Below are 22,935 nucleotides of genomic sequence, written 5' to 3'. Positions count from 1 at the left end.
CGTGTCCACAGAAAAAGTGGCTTCAATGAATGAATGAAAACCTCCCGCAGTAAGGAAGTTGTTGGCATTTATGAGACCAGCACTTTGTGGATATGATAGTTCAGAAGTTTATGAATCCTCCTCACTATTCTATTGCCCAACCCCAATGGATCCTTCTCATCTACAATCCCCCGACAGACTGCAACAAATGGCGTGTTGAAACCAGAAATGCCACACCCGGAGTAGCTCCTGACCTACCCCTCTAATCGCTCTCCCTGAGGAAGCACTCAAGACAGTCTGGCATGGTTTGCCCTGACTGAACTCTGGCTGATTCTTGTGATCATCGCTTTCATTTAAAAGTGCTTCACCTCATCACCTGAATCCTGTAGTCTACAGTTCTTTGTCAAGATCAATTTGAAGTTCATGGGTCATTAGCTCCTGATTCCACCTTCTTTCCTCTTTAGGGGGAAATGAGGACATTAATCTCTCTCCAGCTCTCTGGCAACTTTCCATCCTCAACCGTTTCACAAAGATGACTCCCAGCTGGCCAGCAATCCCACCTGCAATTCTCTCGCTGCCTTGGGATGTATTTCATCGGAGTCAGGAACTCTTTTGAAATTTCCCTTCCTAATATCCTGGGAACACACCAGACTACCTGGTGGGCCTGACTTCTAAGTCACCAAGGGTTTTCAGTGGCTGATTTTACACCAGTCAGCCCAACGCTGTGCTGCACCCACCCCCTCCACTTCACTTAGGTCCTTGGCGTGGGTCAGGACTGGTTCCAGCAACCATTGGCCTGCATTACTTCCTGTACTTTCAAGGAGGTGAACTTGTCCACACTGTGAACCAGGCATTTTTCAGCGTCCATTCAGCCTTATTTAATTCCTTAGTGACCAATGTGGACTTCATGAATGAGCATCATTTGATATGGGGGGAGGTGGGGAAGGAGGGTGGAAACTTCTTATTCTATCACTATAGCTACTTAAAAGTCTAGGATTACTCCTTGCCCCAAACATGCTATTACTTCAATGATCCCTTAACTACTCTTCACACACAGTCTTTTATACTAAAGATGATAAGAGACCATACTGGACAGAAACACATAGTTGACAAATGAGAGACAGACACTGGGTAGGCCAGTGTGACCCAAACACCTCAAGTGCACTTAAGGTACAGTAAATCCTCAGGGTCTCCGGCCTGCTGTCAGTTCTGACCAATTTATGCAGTAGCAGAGCTGTCTACAAAAATATATGGTCCTTGAAGACGCAGCACTGCTTTTCAGAACTGGAAGCCAGCCAAGGCTATGCACATCCCCGGTAAGGAGCCAAGGACAGCCTGGGCAGATCAATTCCACGAATTCCACCAACTCACTGGCTTCTTACTTTACCTTTCCAACAGCAACCGTGTCTTTCAGCAAAACTCAACCGGGCTATCTATGGGGCAGGTCTGACATCTCTGACTCTGGCGTCCCCCAGCCGTTACTATTACATCGTGCAAGGGGCAACTCCAGCCCACACAGACGTCTCCTTCCTATGAACTTTCCTTTCCTTATTATGTTAATTATGTTGTTTTGCTCTTGAGTTTTCTTGAGTGCACATGAGAGAGACAGGAGATACAGTGTAGAACAACACAAAAAAATTGTTTTGGAGAAAGAGTGTCTGGGATCTGGTCCTAGCCCTGCCATGTCTTACCTCTGACCTTGAGCAAGCCTATTAACCTATTTGGGAATCAGGTTCTCTATCTGTACTACAGGAAAGATTGCCAGGAGGATCAAATAAAACCACAAAGTCAAAGCCCTTTGTAAACTACATAAAGTGAGGTTTTTTGTTGTTATTCTCACACAGGCATGTTTCCTTCACAAAAGTATTTTTTTTGTTTTGAGTTGTAATTGACACATAACATTATATAAGTTTAAGGGATGCGTTGGTACCTTATATGTTGTGAAACAGTAGCATTAGCTAACACCTCTATCACAATTAAGATCTAGTCTCTCTGAAGTTTATAATCCAGTGCTGCTGTCTCCAATCACCATGCTGTGGACTGGGTCTTCAGAACGTACTTATCAAGAGTTTCAAGTTTGCACCTTTAAACATCTCCCCAACACCCCACCCCAACCCCAGGTAACCACATTCTACTCTGTTTTATTTTGCTTTTTCACAGTCTCAAATCTTCTCTGGCGTCTGGCAGGCAAATAGTTAGGTGCTCAATAACTTGCTGACGGATTAGAGATTCCTTTAGCATATAATGGTTTAGGGATAAGTCGGATGTTGACATTTTATAATATTCATAAAAGATAGATGGTCAGCTCAGCTGCCATCTTGTATGTATTTCAGGTCAAGGAAGATACAAGGGAGGGTACCAGGGTTGGGGAAAGAAGAATTCTAACATTGATGGAGTCCTTCTTTATGTCAAACACCTTACTAAGGACTTTATAGCGCTCACTTAATTCTGACAATAAGCCCTATGAAGAAAGTATTTCAAATCCTATTTTACAGATATTAAAACTAAGCTTCAGAGCGGTCACACGATCCCCAATCTGCCTAAATTCAGGGAAATGTGATCTTTATGTCAGAGTTACTGGAAAGTACCTTTAAACAATGAAATATGAGAGAATTTCCTTTGGGGAATAATCTAGTTGGGTTGGAATCAGGCTAGTTCTCCAGGAGTCAAGAGAAACCTATAAATTGAGTACCTGCCAGGCTGGCTCTCCTCAAGAAAAGTCCTGGTTGGAGCAGCCAGTTGGAAGTAGACAGAACTCAAGGTGTTGAAATAGTCATTAGAGGTGGGGATCGAATGGGCAACAACTCCAGGCTGAATGTGAGGTCCAAGGAATACAGTGTTGAATGATGAAAGTGGCTCTCAAGAGAGGACCAAAATCCACAACTTGAAAGAAGATGCTACATTAACAGAGGTCCAAAAAGAGTTGCCAGAAAATATTGAGGGGTAGATATTTTGAGAGTGGACAAAACTATTGAGAATGAAGGACTATGTGTCCTGGGCTAAACCCTAGGAAAGAGTGTGTTCCCTGTGACAACACCTGCTGACATTTTACCTGTTTCTGCCCCAAACAATTTCTGTCCTAATTCATCAACCAGGGAGAAGCATTAATCAGTAAGACCCAGTGTACATGGCATGAAAACAAACAGGCCATCAATGGTTTCAGCAAGTCCACCGTTTAGTTAGTGAAAGAATCAGAAAGTGTAACTGGCAGCAAATCCCTGCAGAATACAAGGGTCAAAAAAGCAATTCTTAATTCCCAATTAAACCATTTCAAATAAAAATGAGCCAAATCAGAATGAAGATGGACAGAGTACACACACAAAAAAGCAAGCACCAAGCATAATGCCAAATAAAAGTCCTATTCTGTATAACACTGCACAAGTTTAATCACATAACTTTAAAATATGAGTGAGTGAGAGGAGGGTAGTAGAAGAAGGAGACTATGAGACATATGGCACAGAACAGCCCTGGATGTAGCAATTATTTCTATCGGTGATCACTAGCAAATGCCAGGTGTAGGGCTTTTCTTCAAACAGTGAGATCTGGGAACTTTTTAAAGTCTTTACTGTTCTCATACATTAAGAGTTGGACAATAAAAGTCTCATCAATGTATTCTAAATTGTCTGAACTAACAGGATATAAAATGCCACTACTCACAAATAACTGTTAGAGACAAAGCAAATGGTTAACAAGGAACACCTTGTAAATGCCTGATCTCTGACCACCACAGAAACTATAACACTCCTCTTCTTTCTTACGCTGCTTTCCTTCCCTTCATGGCATTCATCATATCTGACACACCATATACTTCTCATTGTTGAGTTACTTATTTGTAAGCACAGTAGCTCTACAGTAGAAGTGCAATGCGAGGAGGGAATTTACGTTGTTTACTCTCCATCCCCAAAGTCTACAAAAACACCTGGCTCACAGTAGGCACTCAATTGCTAAATAAATGAATACATATAGATCAAGTTGTGTTACCCATGAGCTCAACATAAAGGTAAGATTAAGTAAGGACTACACCTTCTGGAGTCCCACAAGTACAAAGGTGAGAACTGAACTCCACAAAGGTACAGACACAAAGAGGAGTGGCTGGGTATTCGTGAGCACTGTCAGAGTTTAGCAGAAAAATCCAATCCATCCATTGGCTCAATATGAGCAGAAGGGTTTATTGCAATATCTTTCTGCTTTCTGTCACACTCAACTTTTCAACATTTGAAAGCTCTACTGCCATAAAAAAATTATGATGGAAAATCCATTTTGGTATCATCTGCAAAAGCCCTCATGAGGAATTCAGAATGAGCACAAGTCCAACTGAGCAATGGAAGGAACTGCAATTATACCACAGAGAAGCTTGATCTATAGATGACAAAGAGCCCAACTTTTGACCCAGAACAGAAGGAAAAAGTACGCTGTCTACTTTTAATAGGAGATGCATGACCTTCGGAATGCAAAAACGAAAGCTATTGCTTAGAACAAGTGGCTAAGTGTGTGACTTTGGTTGCGTAGCACAGTGACTTAATGTTTCTGCGTATGATTTTACTAATCTGGTTGACAAAGTGAAATTACTTTTAAATGAGGTGCTGTGTTTCTGTCACTACAACTGGAGCAAAGTGGCCACAATTAGATTTATTGTATACATCTAGGTATGAGAAGCCATTTATTATTATTACTACCCAATCTAGACAAATGCATTTACATTGAAGAGCAATCACTTGCCAATTTGGTCAGTCACATTCCATTAGCAAATTCATGAATCAGGGCTGTGTTTATATCACCACTTAGCTATGTAAGGTACAGTTCAGGATCTGCTCTTGGGTTATAATATCCATCCGTATGTGGAAATGAGAGCACGAATGGAACCTTCATAGACAACTATAAAATGTATGCCAAATCGGAAAATTAAAACCAAATGCACTTTCTGACCAACACAGACGTCGTAAACAAAATCTTATCAAATAAGCAATGAATGAAAAAATCTTTTCTTCTCCCCGAAGATCAACATCTCACAATTCCATTCATAGACGCTCTTGGGATGGGCATGAGGCTCAGGGTTTGGGGCCACCTGCACCAGGTACAGCTCATGCTGCCTGGTGCTGAGTCCAAAGCTTTGAAATGGAGAGTGTTTTTGCCAGGCCTACCTATACCACACTTCCTGAAGTACCTAAGTGTCTCCCCAGAATTGCAAGAATAGGCCAACATTTTTAACAGACCCAGAAGGTCTGGCATGTTCTACTCCTCATCCTGCAGCAAATCTTTCCTTGATCTCTGTCCTTCAGCCACACTGTCCTTTCAGCTGCTGGAACATGACCGCCTCTTTCTACAAGCCCCCTGCATATGCTGTTTCCTTTGTCCAAAACGTTCTCCCTCCCATCGCCTTCCCCAATTAAAAATTAACTCAAGAATTTTCCTAGAGGCAACTCATTAGAGTACAGGCTCTTGTCGTGTCACACAACCATCCCTTTCTAGCCCTTTTATCAGCTGTGCATTTGCACTGATTTATGAGATATCTGGGTGGTTACCCATTTTCCCCACTGGATAGTAAGTTCCTTGAAAAAGGCACTTGATGTACCCCGGCACTCAGTACAACTCTGAGCATATATAGTAAGTTGTCCAGCATTTGTGAAAGAAAGGATAGAAGGAATGAATGAAAGAAAAGAGTCTGGCATGGAGTGCAAAAGAGTTCAACTTTTAAGGAACATTTTGTATGGTAGACAGAAACACCCAGGAAGGCCACGAAAGGAGACAGTTAGTGAGAGCCCGTGTAACTAGAACCGAAGCAAGTATATCAGATCTCTCTCGGTGCCTGATGCAGGTACTATTTATTAAATACTTAAACGAATAAATGTATTATATAAGGGACATGAGCAATCAATCCAAGATTTCCCTTTCTGCGTCTGCTATATCTGCTGCAAGTTTGTGTTTGTATGTTTCCTAATTCTATGTGGTCTCTGACAGCTTCTTCTTATGCCTTTTCTCACTTTTTAAGTATTCTGCTTTCCACTGTTCTCCCTGTGGTGATTATTTTATTTAGTTTTGGTTATTTAACACATCAGGTAACAATGTGTTTCTACCAGGATTATTTGTTGCATGTAAAAATCCCACATTCCTCATGCCAACTCACTTCCTTATTTTCTCCATGGTTGAAACTTACTTAGAACTTTTCTTTGAAGTTGTCTTTGAATAATATTTTGTTACATTCCATATGTATGTGTGTGTATTTATTTATATTTTATTTTGAAAGAGGGCTCATTTGGCATTACACCACTCTGTCAGAAAACAGGCCAGACAGAAGAAATAAAACTATATGATAAGAACTCTGTGGTACCTACCGAGACACTGCCCATTCCAGCCTCGGAACCCTTCCGTGCAGGGAACACACTGGTAAGATCCAGGAGAATTGACGCATTGCTCATCTGGACAAGTACTTGGACTCAAACACTCATCAATATCTGAAAAATCAAAAAGCTAGGTCACAGGCATTTTATCAGGATACTACAGCAAACACTTTTGTGATAAAGGGGGGAAATGCCTGCCCTACCTGGTGGGGAAAACAACCGGCTAAGTGATACAGGTCTATAAACACACAGCGATCATGCACGGCCAGGTACACCTTGACCGAAACATTTACACACATTCCCAGGAAGTCGTGGGACCCAATTCTCCAACTGGAGGGCCTGAACTCCCTAGTCTGGGAGCTCGCAATGTCTCTGGGCCAACTTTCTGGACATCAAACCTTTCAAGCAAGTGTGCAGTTTGCCAGAAAAAAAGACAGAGAATAGGGGTGAGCAGGAGAAAGCCATACAGGGTGGGGCAAAAGTAGGCTTACAGTTGTCCATGTGGACAATGATACCATAGTGAATACAAGAATAAACTCTGTGTTTCAAATACTCCCCACTGTACACCTACTTTTGCCCCACCCTGTATATCCACCCAGCGACAAGTCAGCGCTACAGGCACTTGACGCTCTGGGGAAATCCTCACTTTGGCCTCATGGGCTCAAAAACATCCTGGGTTTAAATAATTTAAAACCTTTCATATGCTAGGAATTCCTTGGAAGTAGAAAGAAAAAACACTAGAAGAGAATGAACTCATCACATACTTTCAAGACTTCCCAGCAAACATGGTGATAAGATCATCTGGTAGTATTTTCTGGTAAAAATACACCTTTCTTTTCACGTTCACAGCTAACTGACGTTACTAATCATTGTTCTCTTCCATATGAGGACAAAACACCTTAAAGAAGGGTGGGACTGTGGCAGAGATAATGACTCCAATAGCTTGAGGCATTTTTAAAAATAGTTAAACAAAATGGGGGAAGAACGTAGGATATATTTAAAGTAAGTGTTTTTCTGGAGTTGGATTTTTTTAATTTCAGTGAGTGGATTTAATGTCTAAGTGTCTCAATATAAAATGTATAGAAGACCTCTAATCATACTTCAAGTATAGACAGATACCTCAGGACATAAGCTGAAAAGTGAAAGAAATACGTGATGGATACACAGAACAGGCATGGGCATTTGACATCTTCATTCTGGTAAATTCTTTAAATGATCTCCCATGACATACCCCTGGATGTATGTAAAAAAAAAAAAAAATGCTTGAAGTAAAAGAGTTGAAGACGATAGTAACAGAATCAACACCAGGCCAGCATTGTAATTATTTTTCCTATCGGTGAAAAATTCTTGCCAATAGACAATGACACACAGTGGTTTTGTGTGTGTGGGTTTTTTTTAGGTCAGATGTTCTGGGACTTCTTGTTCTACAAAAAGATGATGATGCTCGCCAGTTTCACTTTCCAAACAGCATGACATTATTCTCTGGATGGGATGTTTTTTTAAACAGAACTGCAACTGCTAAGTCAGAGAAGGTCACCGAGGGAGGCTGGTCCGATAAATAAGGTGCAACAACTGAGCAACACCAGATAACATCCCTGAATTTCCTGCTGCCCTCACCTGCTCTCTTGTCCCCTCATTTATGCATCAGGGACTACCTGACTGGTAATATCTTAATGGAATAAAGTAAGGACGCATGAGATAATGTCTGTGAACTACAATAGGCTCCTTGGAGACTGGCGCTGTTTGAAAGCAGCCTTGTCAGGGACAGCTGAGAAAACCTTCCGTGAGCCAGGAGCCCGGGGACCTTTGGGTCGGGGCCATGACAAAATTAGCAAACAGCCATGTTCTTTGGCTCCTTCTTCTCCTCAAGCCTTTTCATGGGGGGAGAAGCATATGTTTTTTTACACAGGGAACTCTGGTAATATTTCTGTTAAATAATCTGCACACGTTGAATATTACCGAAAAGTCTCCTGTTTCCCATGGACTTCCAACATTTCTTTTCTCCTCCTTCCCACTCTCCATCCTTATGCTACAGTTATTGTTTCAATGTCTGATATTCTCATTCTGAGACTGTACGTAGAACATAAAGATCCATATTTGACCTCCTTGGGGAGTGCTGCTTTGCATATAAATGCTTATCAGATACCTACACACACACCCTTTTTTTAAGTACTCCCACAACGAGAGATGTACAGAGAAGATCTACATAAAAAGAAAAGGCATCAGAGAAGAAAAGTTTAAGAAACAAATGCTTCCTCAGAACTAATAAGGTGACCGGCACCATATAAGCTACTGCAACACACATTTCTATTCTCAGCAACCCTAAAGAGTCAGCTTCTCAGCGGCCATGTTAGAGGAAGAAGTAACTTTCAAAGGGGCCAAATCACTGGCTCCCAAGCAGACAGTCACTACCTGAGGGGTCGTGAGCTGATGCCACAGTTCCTCTCTCTCTTGTGTCCACCCCGCCTCTCTGAGCGGAGAGAGTTCCCGGGAAGAGGAGAGTGGGGACACGTCACACCTGCACTTCACCATGTCCCTCGGCCCTCGGTGAACAGTTCACAGCTCTGTTCTCATTCGAGTTGACCAGAGACCCGGTAACGTACACTGTTCCCACTTCCCTCTCTATTAGAACCAAAGGGGCCAAGGCAAGAGGCCAGCAGGAGGCAGGCGCAGGCTGCCAAAAACTGTCTAATTAGCTCTCCCTCCAGGCCTGGGCCGATAGGACTGTGAAGAAAACCAACCTGCAGACGCCAAGGGACAGCTGAGAGCAGCCCACCCCAACCAGTCTACCTCCTTCCCTCCCTCTGGACGCCCAGCCATGTTAGAAAAGAGGCTGATCCTCGGGCAGCCAGGCAGGGATCCCCAGGGCCCCAGCTCCACCCCCTCATCTGGGCTACTTAAACACTAGCTCAGAGACCCCTGCACCTGCATCCTCCTGTTCCCATGGCAGGATCTAAGCCGAAGTTCAATGCAATTTTCTTTTCTTTTTTTTAATGTCTTTGTCTGGTTTTGGGATCAGGGTAATGCTGTTTTCTTTACGAAAATAATTAAAGGGAAAAGTACCATCAGGGTTTCAAAAAGAACCTGTGTGCAATTTGGACCCAAACATGAGAATGTGAAATTGTTCATCACTTTGACCATGCTATAAAAACTTTTCAGCCCTATCTGGTTTGGCTCAGTGGATAGAGTATTGGCCTGTGGACTGAAGGGTCCCAGGTTTGATTCCGGTCAAGGGCACATGCCTGGGTTGCGGGCTCAATCTCCAGTGGGGGCGTGTAGGAGGCAGCCGATCAATGATTCTCTCTCATCATTGATGTTTCTATCTCTCTCTCCCTCTCTCTTCCTATCTGAAATAAATAAAAATACTAAAATGAATAAAATATATCATGTCCCTCTTAAAAAAAAATAAAAATGTCTCAAAACATTTTTGTAAGGAGCGCCAATTTATGGCTGCCGTCATTAACAAAGGCATTTTCATCTGGCGCTGTTGGAATGTGACCTACAGTGGATCAGACAGAGCTTCTGTGGGGAGTCTGCAAGCAAGTCCCAAAATCTACGTGAAAGAAACAAGTTGAGACAAAGGAACGTATCCAGGTGAAAAGGTCAAGAACACACACAAAATCAAAGGTGGTTACACCTGAACCGTGTCCTCACATGAAGGACCCAGACACTGTAATTAAGTCTGGGTTTGTATGAACTCTGCAATAATTGTTCTAATGTGACCTCACTTGAAATACCAGCGAAGGAAGATACTGAAGTGTGTAAGAAAGAGCATATAGAAAATAATCCAGACAGAGCCACGAAGTGAGACAAAGAGGCTGCGAATCCAGAAGGCGGGCGGCGCTGAGACGAGCTGGTGGCATGCACAGACTGGCAGAGGGAAATGCCAGGCGGGGGGGGGGGGGGGCGGGGGCCGTCAGCCACAGGCCCTGCACCCAGCCCTGCACTGCACAGCCAGGCTTACTCAGCCTCAGAAGTGGTGCGGCCGCCGCCTCGCAGCACACTCACCCTCGCAGTGTCCTCCGGGGGTCATGCGGTACCCGCTGTCACAGTACTTGCACCGGAAGGCCCCCACGGTGTTGATGCAGTGGCCTTCCCCACACACATCCGGCCGCAGGCACTCATCAACATCTATGGAAAGCAGAAACAGTGCGAGGGTTATTTCCCAAACTATAATTTCAAACCTCTCCCTGTGTAGTTTAAGAATGAAATAACTGATTCCTGCTATCACCTGAGTGGTTTTGATTTGTGTGGGATCCAAAAGAAACATTTAACCCCTCTGGTCTTTGTGCACACTTGACACTCTTCGTTTAAAGGGGTCAGAGAAATAATCCTATATAATAAAAGCCTAATATGCTAAGTGTCTGACCGTTCGTTCGACCAGTCACTATGATGCGCACTGACCAACAGGGGCAGACGCTCCAACCAATAGGTTAGCTTGCTGCTGGGATCCAACTGATCGGGACTGGGCGAGATGGGCCGGACACGCCCTGGAGGCCTCCTACAGTTCCTCCCCAGCCAGTCAACCTCCCGCTGTCCCTCCCAGGCTGGCCGCCCTGATCATTGGCCCAGATTAGGACTGGGCAAGACAGGGGCAGACACGCCCTGGAGCCCTTCCATCGTGCACTGGTGGGGTCCCTTGGCCTGGCCTGCGCCCTCTCGCAATCCGGGACCCCTCGGGGGATTGTCAGAGAGCCGAATCCCCGAAGGCCAGGCGGAGGGACTCCACTGGTGCATGAATCCATGCACCGGGCCTCTAGTATTCTAATAACTATGTATGCTGCTGGCTAGGTATTAGACTTATAGGGGAGACCATTTCAAAAGTTACATAAATGTCTCTTAACGACTAGGCTATACACCTAAAACTAAAAACGAATGCCAACTGTTACTGAGAAAAATTTTTAAATGCAAAATAAAAAGGATTGGAGGAAAAGAATTCAATTTTAATATCTTTCCGCATCTAGCAGATTGCCATGTCATGGCAGGTGCTGTCTGACTAAGCAGTGAACGGATGGGATCTTAGGGGAGGCACAAAGGCAGACGGGGGAATTGAGGCACAGGAAGCACTGCCATTACCTATGCAGCTAGTACCGTCCTCACTGGCCATAAATCCTGCTGGGCAAATACACAAGAAACTTCCCTCAGTGTTCTCACAGCGTCCCTGGGAGCAGAGGTGTGGGGCCTGCGTGCACTCGTCAATATCTGTCAAGAGAATGATGGATCAAAGGATCAGTGAACTGGAGCATGACATTCTCCGTCTCCTTGTTCGTGAAACACCAGCCGACTCCCCTTGTCCCACAAGCCTTCATCGCTGAGGACAAGGAGACATGACTGTTCTCCTTAAACATTTGAAAGGCTGTTCCTGGGAAGAGGGAATACGCACTGTGCATATTGCTTCAAAAGCTAAAACTACAACCGTGACTCTGGTGTTTCAAAGAGACAGGTTTCAGGTCAACACAGAAGGACCTGCCGGGTAACTGGACTCATCGAAGCTCTGGAATTCGCTGAGCTACTCCCAGGCTGGGACGGCAGGGACAGGCCCAGTGGCGTGAAAGGGACTCTCCCACTCTATTCACAGGCGGAGCATGATTGCCCTTTCAACTTCATACTTTATGGCTCTAGTCACACACACACTGTATGCAAATGAAAGGGAAATAACCATAGTGTGAACAGGCGGGTGTCTCCTTAGCCCCTCATACGTATACAAAACCAAATAACAAAAGTCATAAATCTTGTCTAACAGCATTTAGCATATTAAAGTAGTATTAATTAGCTATATGCCTCTGTTGCTTTTATTCACTTTATAACCCTTAGTTTCTAAAAACTAACTATAGGGTTAACACATCAAAATGATTAACCCACCACCATCCCAGCTCTTTCTGAGACACATTTCTCCAGAGAGGCATACTCAATAACTTTGTGTCAGCATCTGGTGATTTTCAATTTAGAAATCCCTATTAGAAATCGGACTTTATGCAATTAGAGAATATAATTATTTATTGCAGTGCATGTTAACATTAATTTGATTTTGCTAAATAGATGCTTGTAGCTCACTGTTTCTAGAACTCTTATTTTATATATTTTACCTGAAAAAATTTTGGAAATCACTTCACCTTTATGTAATTGTGTTACACTTGGCAAAGTAGGCAGAGTTGAACCAAGAGGTAACAGTTCCCCAAGAAAACCTCTTTTTGAGCATCCTTAGCTCAGGGATAAGAACTTGATAGTATTAAACACAGTAACATTTTCCTACGATAATTACAGAAAAAGTGCACTTATTGTGCAAATATTGGCTAACTGAAATAATGTCGCCTATGAAATGTCTCTTACCAGTGCATTTCCTCTGCTGCTCACTGAACTTATAGCCTTCGTAGCAGATGCAGGTGTACCTCACCGGCAGGTTAACGCAGTGTCCTGCTCCACAGATGTCAGGGTTCACGGAACACTCGTTGATTTCTTTAAACATAAGTAAAATGTTGGGGGTGGGGGGAGAAACAGATAGAAAGGTTTCATGGCTACTGGTAAACATCCCTTTGTGTTTCCTGATGAGCTTATTGCCAGATATGCGCTTAAAAGACAAAAGGTGACCACTTCCAAAATCAAGTATAAATTCATTTGACTACTTTATCAATTGTTCCATTAGGCCCACCCAAGGTCATCAATAATTCCTAATGTTGAAACAATTTCTAGATGAACTGGAGTGGGGGGACACTCAGAAAGAGCCATGTTGGAAGTTGTGAAATAATAAATGCTTCCTAACTTCTAAGATAGCTTGTCAATGAATTTCCATCCACCCAAGTTCACTTCTGAATCATCATGTGATTTGCCCCGGTAAGAAATACATGGTAGCGTTGCATTTGTTAAGAGGCCAAATTCAAGTTCCAACCTTGTTCAACCTCCTCCAAAATTTCTCATTAATATTCAAGAAAGATGTACCACTTCTAATCAAAGCAAAACTTGTGGGTGCAACTTTACTCTTAATTTGCCAGTTCCAACAGGAGCATATTTTATTGAAATAGATTAAGCAGAATCTTCTTCCAAATCTTCTCTGCTAAATTCCTCCCTCACTCTTCCACTGATTCTTGCTTGAGACTCGCTTCTTCCATAAAGCCTGAGCAGATTAACCCTGAGTTCTCACTCCACTCATAGACAGATGCTGTGATAGACACAGGGTCATAGGAGTCCATGGTGGGTGAAGATCAGAAAAAGGAGCTTAATTAATAAAAGGACCTACGGACTCAAAGGTGGCCTTCTGAGATGACATACCTCCGTAAAATAGTCCGCTTTCAATGACCTTTGTAAGGAGGCAGAATGGTACAGTGGGAGTGGGGCAGTGGTCAGAAGTCCAGTCTTGGAGACAGTCTGGGTACAAAGCTTGCTGTCCTTTCTTAGCTCTGTCACAGGAGGGCAAGCTACTCAAAAATTCCATGCCTCACTTTTCTCCATGTGTAACATGGGAATAATCAAAGCGCCAACTTCAGGCCCACAGGTTCAAAGGAGATAACGTCAATAATGCATGGAGACCAATGCCTGGCACATTGTATAGGATCAATAAGAGATAGCCGTTATCATCATTATCACTGTTGCTCCTGTGGAAGTCCCATAAGAATATACAACAAAGAAACAGCACATTTAAAACAATAGCTGTTTGTTCACTGTCATCACACAGTAAGCGATGCTTGAAACACATGCCGTCGTGGAAGAGCCCAAGGGGCCCAGAGTAAGATGGGGGCCTCCAGCATGACTGCCTAATGCCCAGCCCTGTTAGAGGGTCTGTAATTTGAACGAGAAGAAAAATAGGTGACAGGTGTGCTCTGTCACCAATAACCCACCATGCACTCTGCAGAAAAGGATGTGAAAACCAGTGCCTTAACCGTTTGTACGCCACGAGTGTCTATAGCTGCAAGCGGCAGACCTTTTTTAATTAAATTCAAAATACCGTGGCAGTTAACTGGTTAACAAAGGTACACCATGGAAAGGACCTACATGAGGCTGAAGTTGCTCTCCAAAACCCCACTACAGTCTTCCTATTTCATCAAGTGCTATTCGCTGTGCTGTGACTTTAAGACACCAGACGCAAGTCACTTGAAAAGTTGGTAGACTTTAAAAGAAAGCATATGAATACACAGCTGCGGTGTTTTACACAAAATCACTTGGAGGTACGGGACAACCACACACTTGCAAATTACTGGTATCTTCAGGGAGCGTGGTTGTGCTAACTCACTTTCAGAAGAATAGTTTTTACACTCAGTATAATATAAAATCATATAAAACAGAAAACAATTTGAAAGGCTAAAAACATGGATGATTAACATGATTGCTTAAACTTGAGAGATGGGCAATTATACCAAAAAATGAATTAAGATACATATACAGCATAGATTATCATATAGTCAGTAAAGGATAGGAAATGTTTACTTGTTACAAAATATAGTTGGGAGCAAATTTTAATATAGGTATCATCTAAATTACAAAATACACAGAAAAGGAGATTTTAAGGAAATAAATCCAGTGTCATGATTTTGGGGATTAGTGATTTTTTCTTTATATTTTTCTGTATTTTTCAAAACTTCTACAATGAGCTTATATAATTTTACATTCAAGAAGGTCTTCCATTAAAAAGGTTATCATTTCTATGTGTGATAAAAATCTGAAGGTGAAAGGTAGTGCTCTCCAGGTTATACTCCTAGACCCTCAGGTAAGAATTCTCTGCTCTGTTGATAGGAATTCTTTAGTAGAATATTGTCAAAAGCACGCCTCTGACCATCTAATCCATGTTGTAGTTAGATGCCTTCTTTGAAAATTATTGCTATTTATACTTCTCGGTTTTCTTTGTAATTACTGATCTTTATACTCTTAGCTCCCATTTTCGTAAGACAGAAAAGACATATTTATCACATTTGCAAAAAGAAAAAAATAGAAGTTAATAATGAGGGACAAAAATTCAAAACAAATCAAAGACTATAAATATCTAGATTTTCATGAAATGCTTCATCAGTACTCAGTCTCCATCACACACACTAATTTGCTGATTACCAAATATTTGTCACTTTTCAAGCATATCAGAATGGAATTTTTACATGTGTGAATACAAATCTTTAAAAATAGGTGATGCTTAATTCACACCAGATACATTCCTATACCAGTTTGCCAACATACTAAGTTTCTTCTTACATCAGCTCTAAGATATAAGAAATTCTTAAGAATTATAACTCCTTAATCTCAGGAAATGAAATGAATGATAACAGCCTTTCCTTCCAATCTAGTATTTTGAATAGAAGCCGTGCGGTTGAAGTTATATTCATGAGGCATGTTTAGCTGATCACCCCGTAGATTAGTAAGTATATCAAGCTGCAGCTTCAAAATGCTGGTCCCCTGGGGAGGGCACTAACTTAGGTAAGAAAATATTCCTCTGACACCACTAGAGGGAACTAAGAGACACATCACAGGAGCGAAGGCACATTTACGAAAACACACGTGATTTCTACATTGTTTGTCCCACTTTTCACCCAAGTCATTAGTTCATGTAACTTTTCCCAGTTTGGCCTCAGAGACCCCCTTCGTCCCTGCGCTAGGCAGAACTCCACCCTTCTCATAGAAAGAAGAGTCGTAACACCTCCCAAACACTTCTGTCTGCTTTCTCGTCACTAGTCATCAAAAGTTAATCAGCACCATTTTTTTAAAAGTAATTACTAGTACTCCTATCTTAAAACTTTACAAAACAGGTCTCCTCCCACACTTTCCCTCCTTTTCTATTAAATTCTCATTCTCTGGCACATATGCTACACAGCAAGGCCAGTCCTGAGGGTACCATTGTGAAGGATAAGTTAAGTTTTCTGCTTTTTCCATGTTTTTTAGGGAAAAGACATTGCACTTCTTATTTTTTGAAGAGGACACTCACACATAGGTATGTGAGCCTCTTCCCAGAGAATGGATCAGTTTATGTCAAAACATACAGTTCTGCCCAGCTGGTGTGGCTCAGTGGTTGAACATCGACCTATAACCAGGAGGTCACAGTTCATTCCTGGTCACGGCATACGCTGGTTGCAGCTCTAGCCCCAGTAGGATGTAGCCAATCAATGATTCTCTCTCATCACTGATGTTTCTCTCCCTCTCCCTCTCCCTTCCTCTCTAAAATCAATAACAATATATTGAAGTTTAAAACACACACACACAAAAACGCACACATACATTTTGTGGATTAGACTGTGTTGACATAACCCTGGAAATATAGCCAAGCCTCACACAGGAAGCACTGGTCTCTGTGGAACTCTCGAAAGTGGGGATGTCTTGTCTCCTTCAGCCTGTTCCACTTCCCAGAGAGACCATCAGAGACCACTCCCCCTGGACCCTTCTGTGTGTCCTTCGTAATGCCCATCCCATCCCCTACCCTTTCCTACTACACCTGCCCCTGAATCAACGAGCTTATTCTGTTCATATTTTCGCTAGAGTCCGCTTGGAATTTGGAAAAAGAGCCACAACAAAACGCCAGTGGAAAACCAAACACTCATCTATCCCAGCAACAAGGCCAATGGTGGACTTAAGAGTTTGGTGTCTCTGTTATATTTTCTAGAGTCAAATGAAAAAGATAGCTTTTGGAAAAATATGAAATTGAGTATGCTGATTTTAGACTTTTTTCCCCCTCATCATGTGATTACTCAAAGTAAATAAATAAATAGGGCCTGGAAATATCAAACCACTATGATTTTACATGAAAAAAAAGAGTTCCTTTTCCATCAGTACGCACGGTTTACGGAAGCTGTAATGACGCTGGTGATACGCGTCAGGGATAAACGGTCTCTTTAAAGGGGCCAGTTATGAGATCTGGAAAAGGTCTGAGCAAACAGTTTTTAGAATGTTTGGGCTGTGATAATTACAAAGGTTTCCGCAAAGGCAGTCACGATGTCAAAGAACAGTTTCTGGCTGGTCGACCAGGGCTACAGAGAAAGTTTGGGGTGAGCAGGAGGAAGCACCAAATGCTAACTCTCAGAAAGGTTTACAAAATGCCCTGGCCTCCTAACTGCCACACAACGAGCATAAATTGTCCCACAACAATTGAAACAGATGTTTCCACTTTGCAAATATTTGCCAGAGAAATAAAGGTTTCATTTTCCAACCTATCCTTGAGCTGTTAAGACACTACACTAAATCAAGAATTTATATGCTGAAATGTATAATTTATTTGGACACAGCGTGCCAATAATGTTGCAAGCCACCAACTCAGCTGTTAGGAGTGGAAAATACCACACTTATTTCCTGTAAATATGTGGCTCACTTTATAATTATTGCATGTCAAGGGGTGTCTGACAAAATCTGAAAAGTCTACTTCCAACCTCACCATCATAAAGATATCATCACTAGGCAATGTGGAACTGATTTCACTTAGTTTAGACTCATTATTATTCTACCCCTTTCTTCAACTTATGAGAGCAACTAATAGTGACAAATAACACCAACCTCTTCTGTGTTTTAGGGAGAAAAATCATTGCATAATATTTCCTAAGAGAACAGATCACATCACTCCCTCAATTTATATGTTTGGCTCTCATATCAAACCAATGCAAACATCTATATTTTGATTTAAATTAAATTTGATACAAAACAGTCTTCTGGTTCTACTGTAGATTACTGATTATAGTGTCGCTTCAAAGTCGAAAACCATTTAATTTAAAGACTATGTGTAATGCCCTCTTGGATTGTTTCAGATTCTTTTACTATAGGAAGGGGGAGTACCTACAAATGTCGCATGAAAATGAAATTCGATGTTAACTTATTTCCTGGAAGGAAATATTTGTGCTTCAAACATGTGATAGCAGATGTTAACCCTGTGCTCCTGCCAAACTCAAATTAATCTCTGTTAACATCTTCATATAGCACATTGTTTTCGATCGGCTCTGTAGTTCCGTTGAAGCTAAGCGACTTCAATTTGTTATTCCTCACACAGCTGCACTGAAATGACAACACTGCACTTATCTAGCCAAACTGACCCTCTACAAAGCTAGCTGCAAGAGTTCCCTCCACTGACCTCTGTTAAAAAGACACAAATTGAAGTCTATTTTGACATTGGAAAATAGAAATACATTATATAGAAAAAATTCATGAATTACATTGTCACACTGCAATTTTCTTTCCAACACTGAGGTTAACAATGAGAAGATGCTTGCTGACCAAGACAGTGTATGACAAGTTTGTGTGCATTACAGGGCATAGCAGGGAGAGTAACTGTGAGATGGGTTTGATGAAATGGGTAGACACATAAATGACCTCAGAATGGACAGCCACTATTTTACCCATGGTCATTGAAAAACATCGCGATCGTTTCATTGTATCACTCTAGAAATACTTACAAAAGCTAACATCTTTATATCAATTTACTTAGTATTAAGAGCAAAATCAAAGAGCAACTGCCATGAGTAACTGTGGAGAAGGCCAGGGCTCTGGCAAGGGTGGGCCTTGAGGACCCCGATCGAGATGAGTATGAACTGCTAAGTCCATGACATGACTGCACTCATCACCTGTCGACAGGTGCTTCTAGAAAATACTGTCTGGCCTATTTGCTTGATTCAAATAGCTATGGGAAATTACATCCACATTTTTGAGAAAATGGCTAAAAGTTTTTGGTTATTTTAAACACATAAAAATTGCATATATTTTATATAACTGGATAAATATAACTGCACATATGTACACAACTGTATACTTGTTTTTAACATGAAGTTATATATATACTTAAGGTGTACAATTTGATGTTTTAATATATGTATACATTGTGAAATAATCACCACAATCCAGCTAATTAACATATCTATCAAGCACATTTCTATCTGAAAAATGAGCATCTAATGTTTCTGAGGAAAGAAATATTTTAAAGGAGGCTACAAACGCCTCTATTACACACTGCCAATCTCATCCTTAACTGACACTGACATAATGCATCTGGGTGGCTCTACTGCACTCCAAACTTCTCGGATCCTACCACAAAAATAATCACTGCTAATATCTGGTGCATTTCCCCAACAATTATGTCTTTTTAATGTGACTGGTATAATACTCTATATCTTTCATTTTTTATATACTTCATCTTATATTTAACAATTTATTGAATGACCGTTTTCTGATAAATCTTAATAAATGTCTTTAAAATAATACTATATTTGATGGCAGCATAATGTTCCAATGTATAGATATGACATCTATTTCCCTAAAGTTAAATGTTTAAGTTATTTCTATTTTTTCTCTATTATACATGGTGCTTTAGTAAGTATCCATTTATATAGACCACTAGAGGCCTGGACCCCTCAGGGGATGTCTGACTGCCGGAGGGATTAGGCCTAAGCCAGCAGACAGACATCCCTCTTGCAGTCCGGGACTCTCGCAGTCCGGGACCCGTCGCTCATTACCGCCCGCATGCAGCGGAGGTGGGAGAGGGTCCCGCCACCACTGCTATGCTTGCCGGCCGTGAGCCCAGCTTCTGGCTGAGCAGCACTCCCCCCTGTGGGAGCGCACTGAACACCAGGGGGCAGCTCCTGTGTTAAGCGTCTGTCCCCTGGTGGTCAGTGCACATCATATTTACCAGTTGTTCTGCCATTCAGTTAATTTGCATATTAGCCTTTTATTATATAGGATTATCAGTGTGGGACGGGACATGATTTCCTTACACTAGATATCTTACTATTGGATTACTGAGTCAAAAGTTCTGAACATTTTTAAAGATCTTGTTTGTGCTTTTCAGACAAGCTGAACCAGTTTACATTCCTTCCAGCAATGTGAGAGTCTCAATTTCACTCTAGAAGAATTGTCTTAATGTGATAAGAATAAAGAATTATTTTAATGTGCATTTCTTTGATTACTAGTAAAGTTGACATTTCCTAGCTTATATTTCTTGGTATTGTTTTTCTCTATGAATTATTCTATGATTTCCTCATTTTTTTCTTTTTTTGTTAAGTAAAGTTAGTTTATTTTACTTACAGCTCTTCCAGTATAAGTTGAATATAAATGCTGATACTGAGAAACATTAGGAAGAGTTACTGAAAGATGTCAGAGCATCATGCCTTCTAATCCATCCTCCATGAACTTCTTATGTAGTGCCATGAATTTGGCCACAAAACCTTCCAAGTGATAAATGGCTTTACTACCCAGCTATAGATGATGTTTATAGTGAGCTGCCATCTGGGACACTTCTCCCTCTAGCTGTCCATCACAGTTATGCGAAAGTTCCGAGAGAGGCCCTTCATTATTATTTTAGGAGGAATACAAGGAGCTAAAAGCTCACAGAGTCTTCCATGAACTTCAAGGAGCCTTTGTGGAGTCTTCTGGCTGACAATAGCACTAGCATTCTCCCTCAGCTACATCTCCCCATCTGTTTCTAGGACTTCGTGATCTGGAGCAAAAGGATATTATTGGACTCTACAGACTGACACATAGGGCTTTTCTGAGCCTTCTGCAGGACTTTTCTGCAAGTCTGTGAGCCAGCAGGGCAGGAAGATTCAGACCTTCCTCCTTGCACATGGTAGATAACACGTGGCAAAGGCTGGGAGCAGGCACGCGAACAGCCAGTTACCTACTATGAGCAGGTGGTATGACTTTAGATGTAGAATTGCAACACGAGATCAGTCTGCAGGTGGACATATACTCTCCCGTGGTTCGACACAAGGCATGTTTGTCAAACTCTGCCAATCAAACCACTTTAAAGTCTCCTGGAGAGTTTGTTTCAAGTTGCTGTGATTGCGCCACTGTTTTCAACATCCGAATTGCTATCCTGTCACTCTTTACAGCATCTCTGGGATTAACTACAAGGTGGTAGTTGCTTGCAATAGTGCTAATTTCAATTTTCTTTTTAGATGGAGTTGTGATGGTCTGATGTGCAATTCTCAGCACCATAAAGTTCACATAGAACACACATGATTCTCGTCTTTATATCAGCACGTCATGGTCCACACACAGGCAGATGAGGGAAGTCACCACGTTGCACCAGGTTGTGCAGCTGGGCCATCTGCTCCTTGGGATAGTCCAGCCGTCCCAGTGAGCAGGGCGAGTTTGTCAGCTGGAGTTTGCGGCCACGTGCTTCAGGTCCCGCGTGCCCTGCACTGCCTCCGTTTTCTATTGCGTGTTTTTTATTGTTCTCTGACATTAATGGTATTAGCTTTTAAGCTGCTGATTTGTTTCATATTATGATACATTCTTGTAATTTGTCACTAATGATTAAAATAAAGTTTATTATAAAGACTTCTAAAAATATGTAAAAATCTATTGAAGGACATAAGAATTATCCATGATCCTTCTAACTGGTGATAGTTGAACACTTTCATGTGCTTTTTGCCTCTTTTTCTATTTGTAATCATTTAAGAAATAATATTGGGCCCGGTCAGCATGGCTCAGTGGTTGGGCGTCGACCTATGAACCAGGAGGTCACGGTTCAATTCCCGGTCAGGGCACATGGCCAGGTTGCAGGCTCAATCCCCAGTGGGGGGCGTGCAGGAGGCAGCCGATCAATGATTCTCTCTCATCATTGATGTTTCTATCTCTCTCTCCCTCTCCCTTCCTCTCTGAAATCAATCTATACTAATAAAAGGGTCATATGCTAATTAGACCAGATAGACCAGACATCTTCCGTACATCCTTCCAGACAAAGCCACGGTGGCGGGGGCAAGGCAGAGGTGGTTGGGGCAATCAGGCAGGCAGGCAGGTAGGCAGTTAGGAGCCAGCGGTCCCAGATTGTGAGAGGGATGTCTGACTGCCGGTTTAACTGCTGGTTTAACAACGTGGTGACTAAACCGGCAGTCGGACATCCCCCGAGGGGTCATGGATTGGAGAGGGTGCAGGCCGGGCTGAGGAACACCCCCCCCCCCCCCCCGCACAAATTTCGTGCACCAGTCCTATAGTAAAAAATATATTAGGATAAATAAATAAATAAAATTGAAATCATTATATTGTGTGCTGTATTTCTTAATACCATGCCATAACTATCTCCTCATGACATTAAGCACTCTTTTAAGACGTTACTTCCATAGCTGTGTGATATTCCACTGCATATGTGCCATCATTTATTTAAACATATGCCTCCTTCTACAAAATATTCAGATTATTTCCTCATCTTGCTACTATGACTAACCTGCCATAAGCAATCTCAGCTATTTGACACAGTTTTGATGCTCTATTTAAAATTAAGCTCAACCCCATGTCTCCTCCTCAGGCTACGTCCCACAGCGGACACTGCACCTACCTGTTACTTGCGTAGGTGCAATCACTTGGCTGGCACTTGAGGTAGAAGCTTCAGGGGCCACTTCCACAGGCACAGGAGGTGATGTTTTTTCAATCACTACTGCACAAGGATAGAGGGGATTGAAAGAACATTAAAGCCTGTTAGATGCACTGACATGCCATTTCAAAATGCAAGCATAATTTAGTCTAATGACATACCATGGTAGCTCTTAGATCGTAAGAACTGTCATAGGTTCCTACAGGTTTCAACATTTAGCAAGAATATCTGGGGATAATTCAGAAGCCAAGAAAAATAACCTGTCATCAAATGATGACCCTTGACAATATCCTAATAATACATATTACTCCTGACCACAGAAAACAGCAAAACACTTTTCTTTTGCCTTTATAATACTTA

General features: G+C 42.0%; 1 protein-coding gene and 1 pseudogene across 18 annotated transcripts in view; both read right to left on the bottom strand.

Annotated features, from left to right (window-relative positions):
* LTBP1 (latent transforming growth factor beta binding protein 1) overlaps window positions 1–22,935 on the bottom strand; it is a 344,698-nt gene that overhangs the window by 91,401 nt on the left and 230,362 nt on the right. For 12 of the 18 annotated variants that reach the window (XM_070428970.1, XM_070428975.1, XM_070428973.1 and 9 more), the window contains 5 exons: window positions 22,540–22,638; window positions 12,648–12,773; window positions 11,394–11,519; window positions 10,326–10,448; window positions 6,312–6,431 (listed from right to left, as the gene is read on the bottom strand). In XM_070428970.1, coding sequence (XP_070285071.1) covers window positions 6,312–6,431; window positions 10,326–10,448; window positions 11,394–11,519; window positions 12,648–12,773; window positions 22,540–22,638 — 594 coding nt within the window. The remainder of the gene's footprint in view (window positions 1–6,311; window positions 6,432–10,325; window positions 10,449–11,393; window positions 11,520–12,647; window positions 12,774–22,539; window positions 22,639–22,935) is intronic. The other 6 variants (XM_070428971.1, XM_070428977.1, XM_070428982.1 and 3 more) reach the window with 1 other exon arrangement.
* Window positions 19,754–21,447, bottom strand: LOC139019560 (replication factor C subunit 3 pseudogene; annotated as a pseudogene).

Source organism: Myotis yumanensis, unplaced genomic scaffold, assembly GCF_028538775.1.
Source record: "Myotis yumanensis isolate MYYU_CA2020_CCGP unplaced genomic scaffold, mMyoYum1.0.hap1 SCAF_11, whole genome shotgun sequence".
Classification (NCBI taxonomy): domain Eukaryota; kingdom Metazoa; phylum Chordata; class Mammalia; order Chiroptera; family Vespertilionidae; genus Myotis; species Myotis yumanensis.
This window is presented reverse-complemented; position numbering and strand designations above follow the sequence as displayed.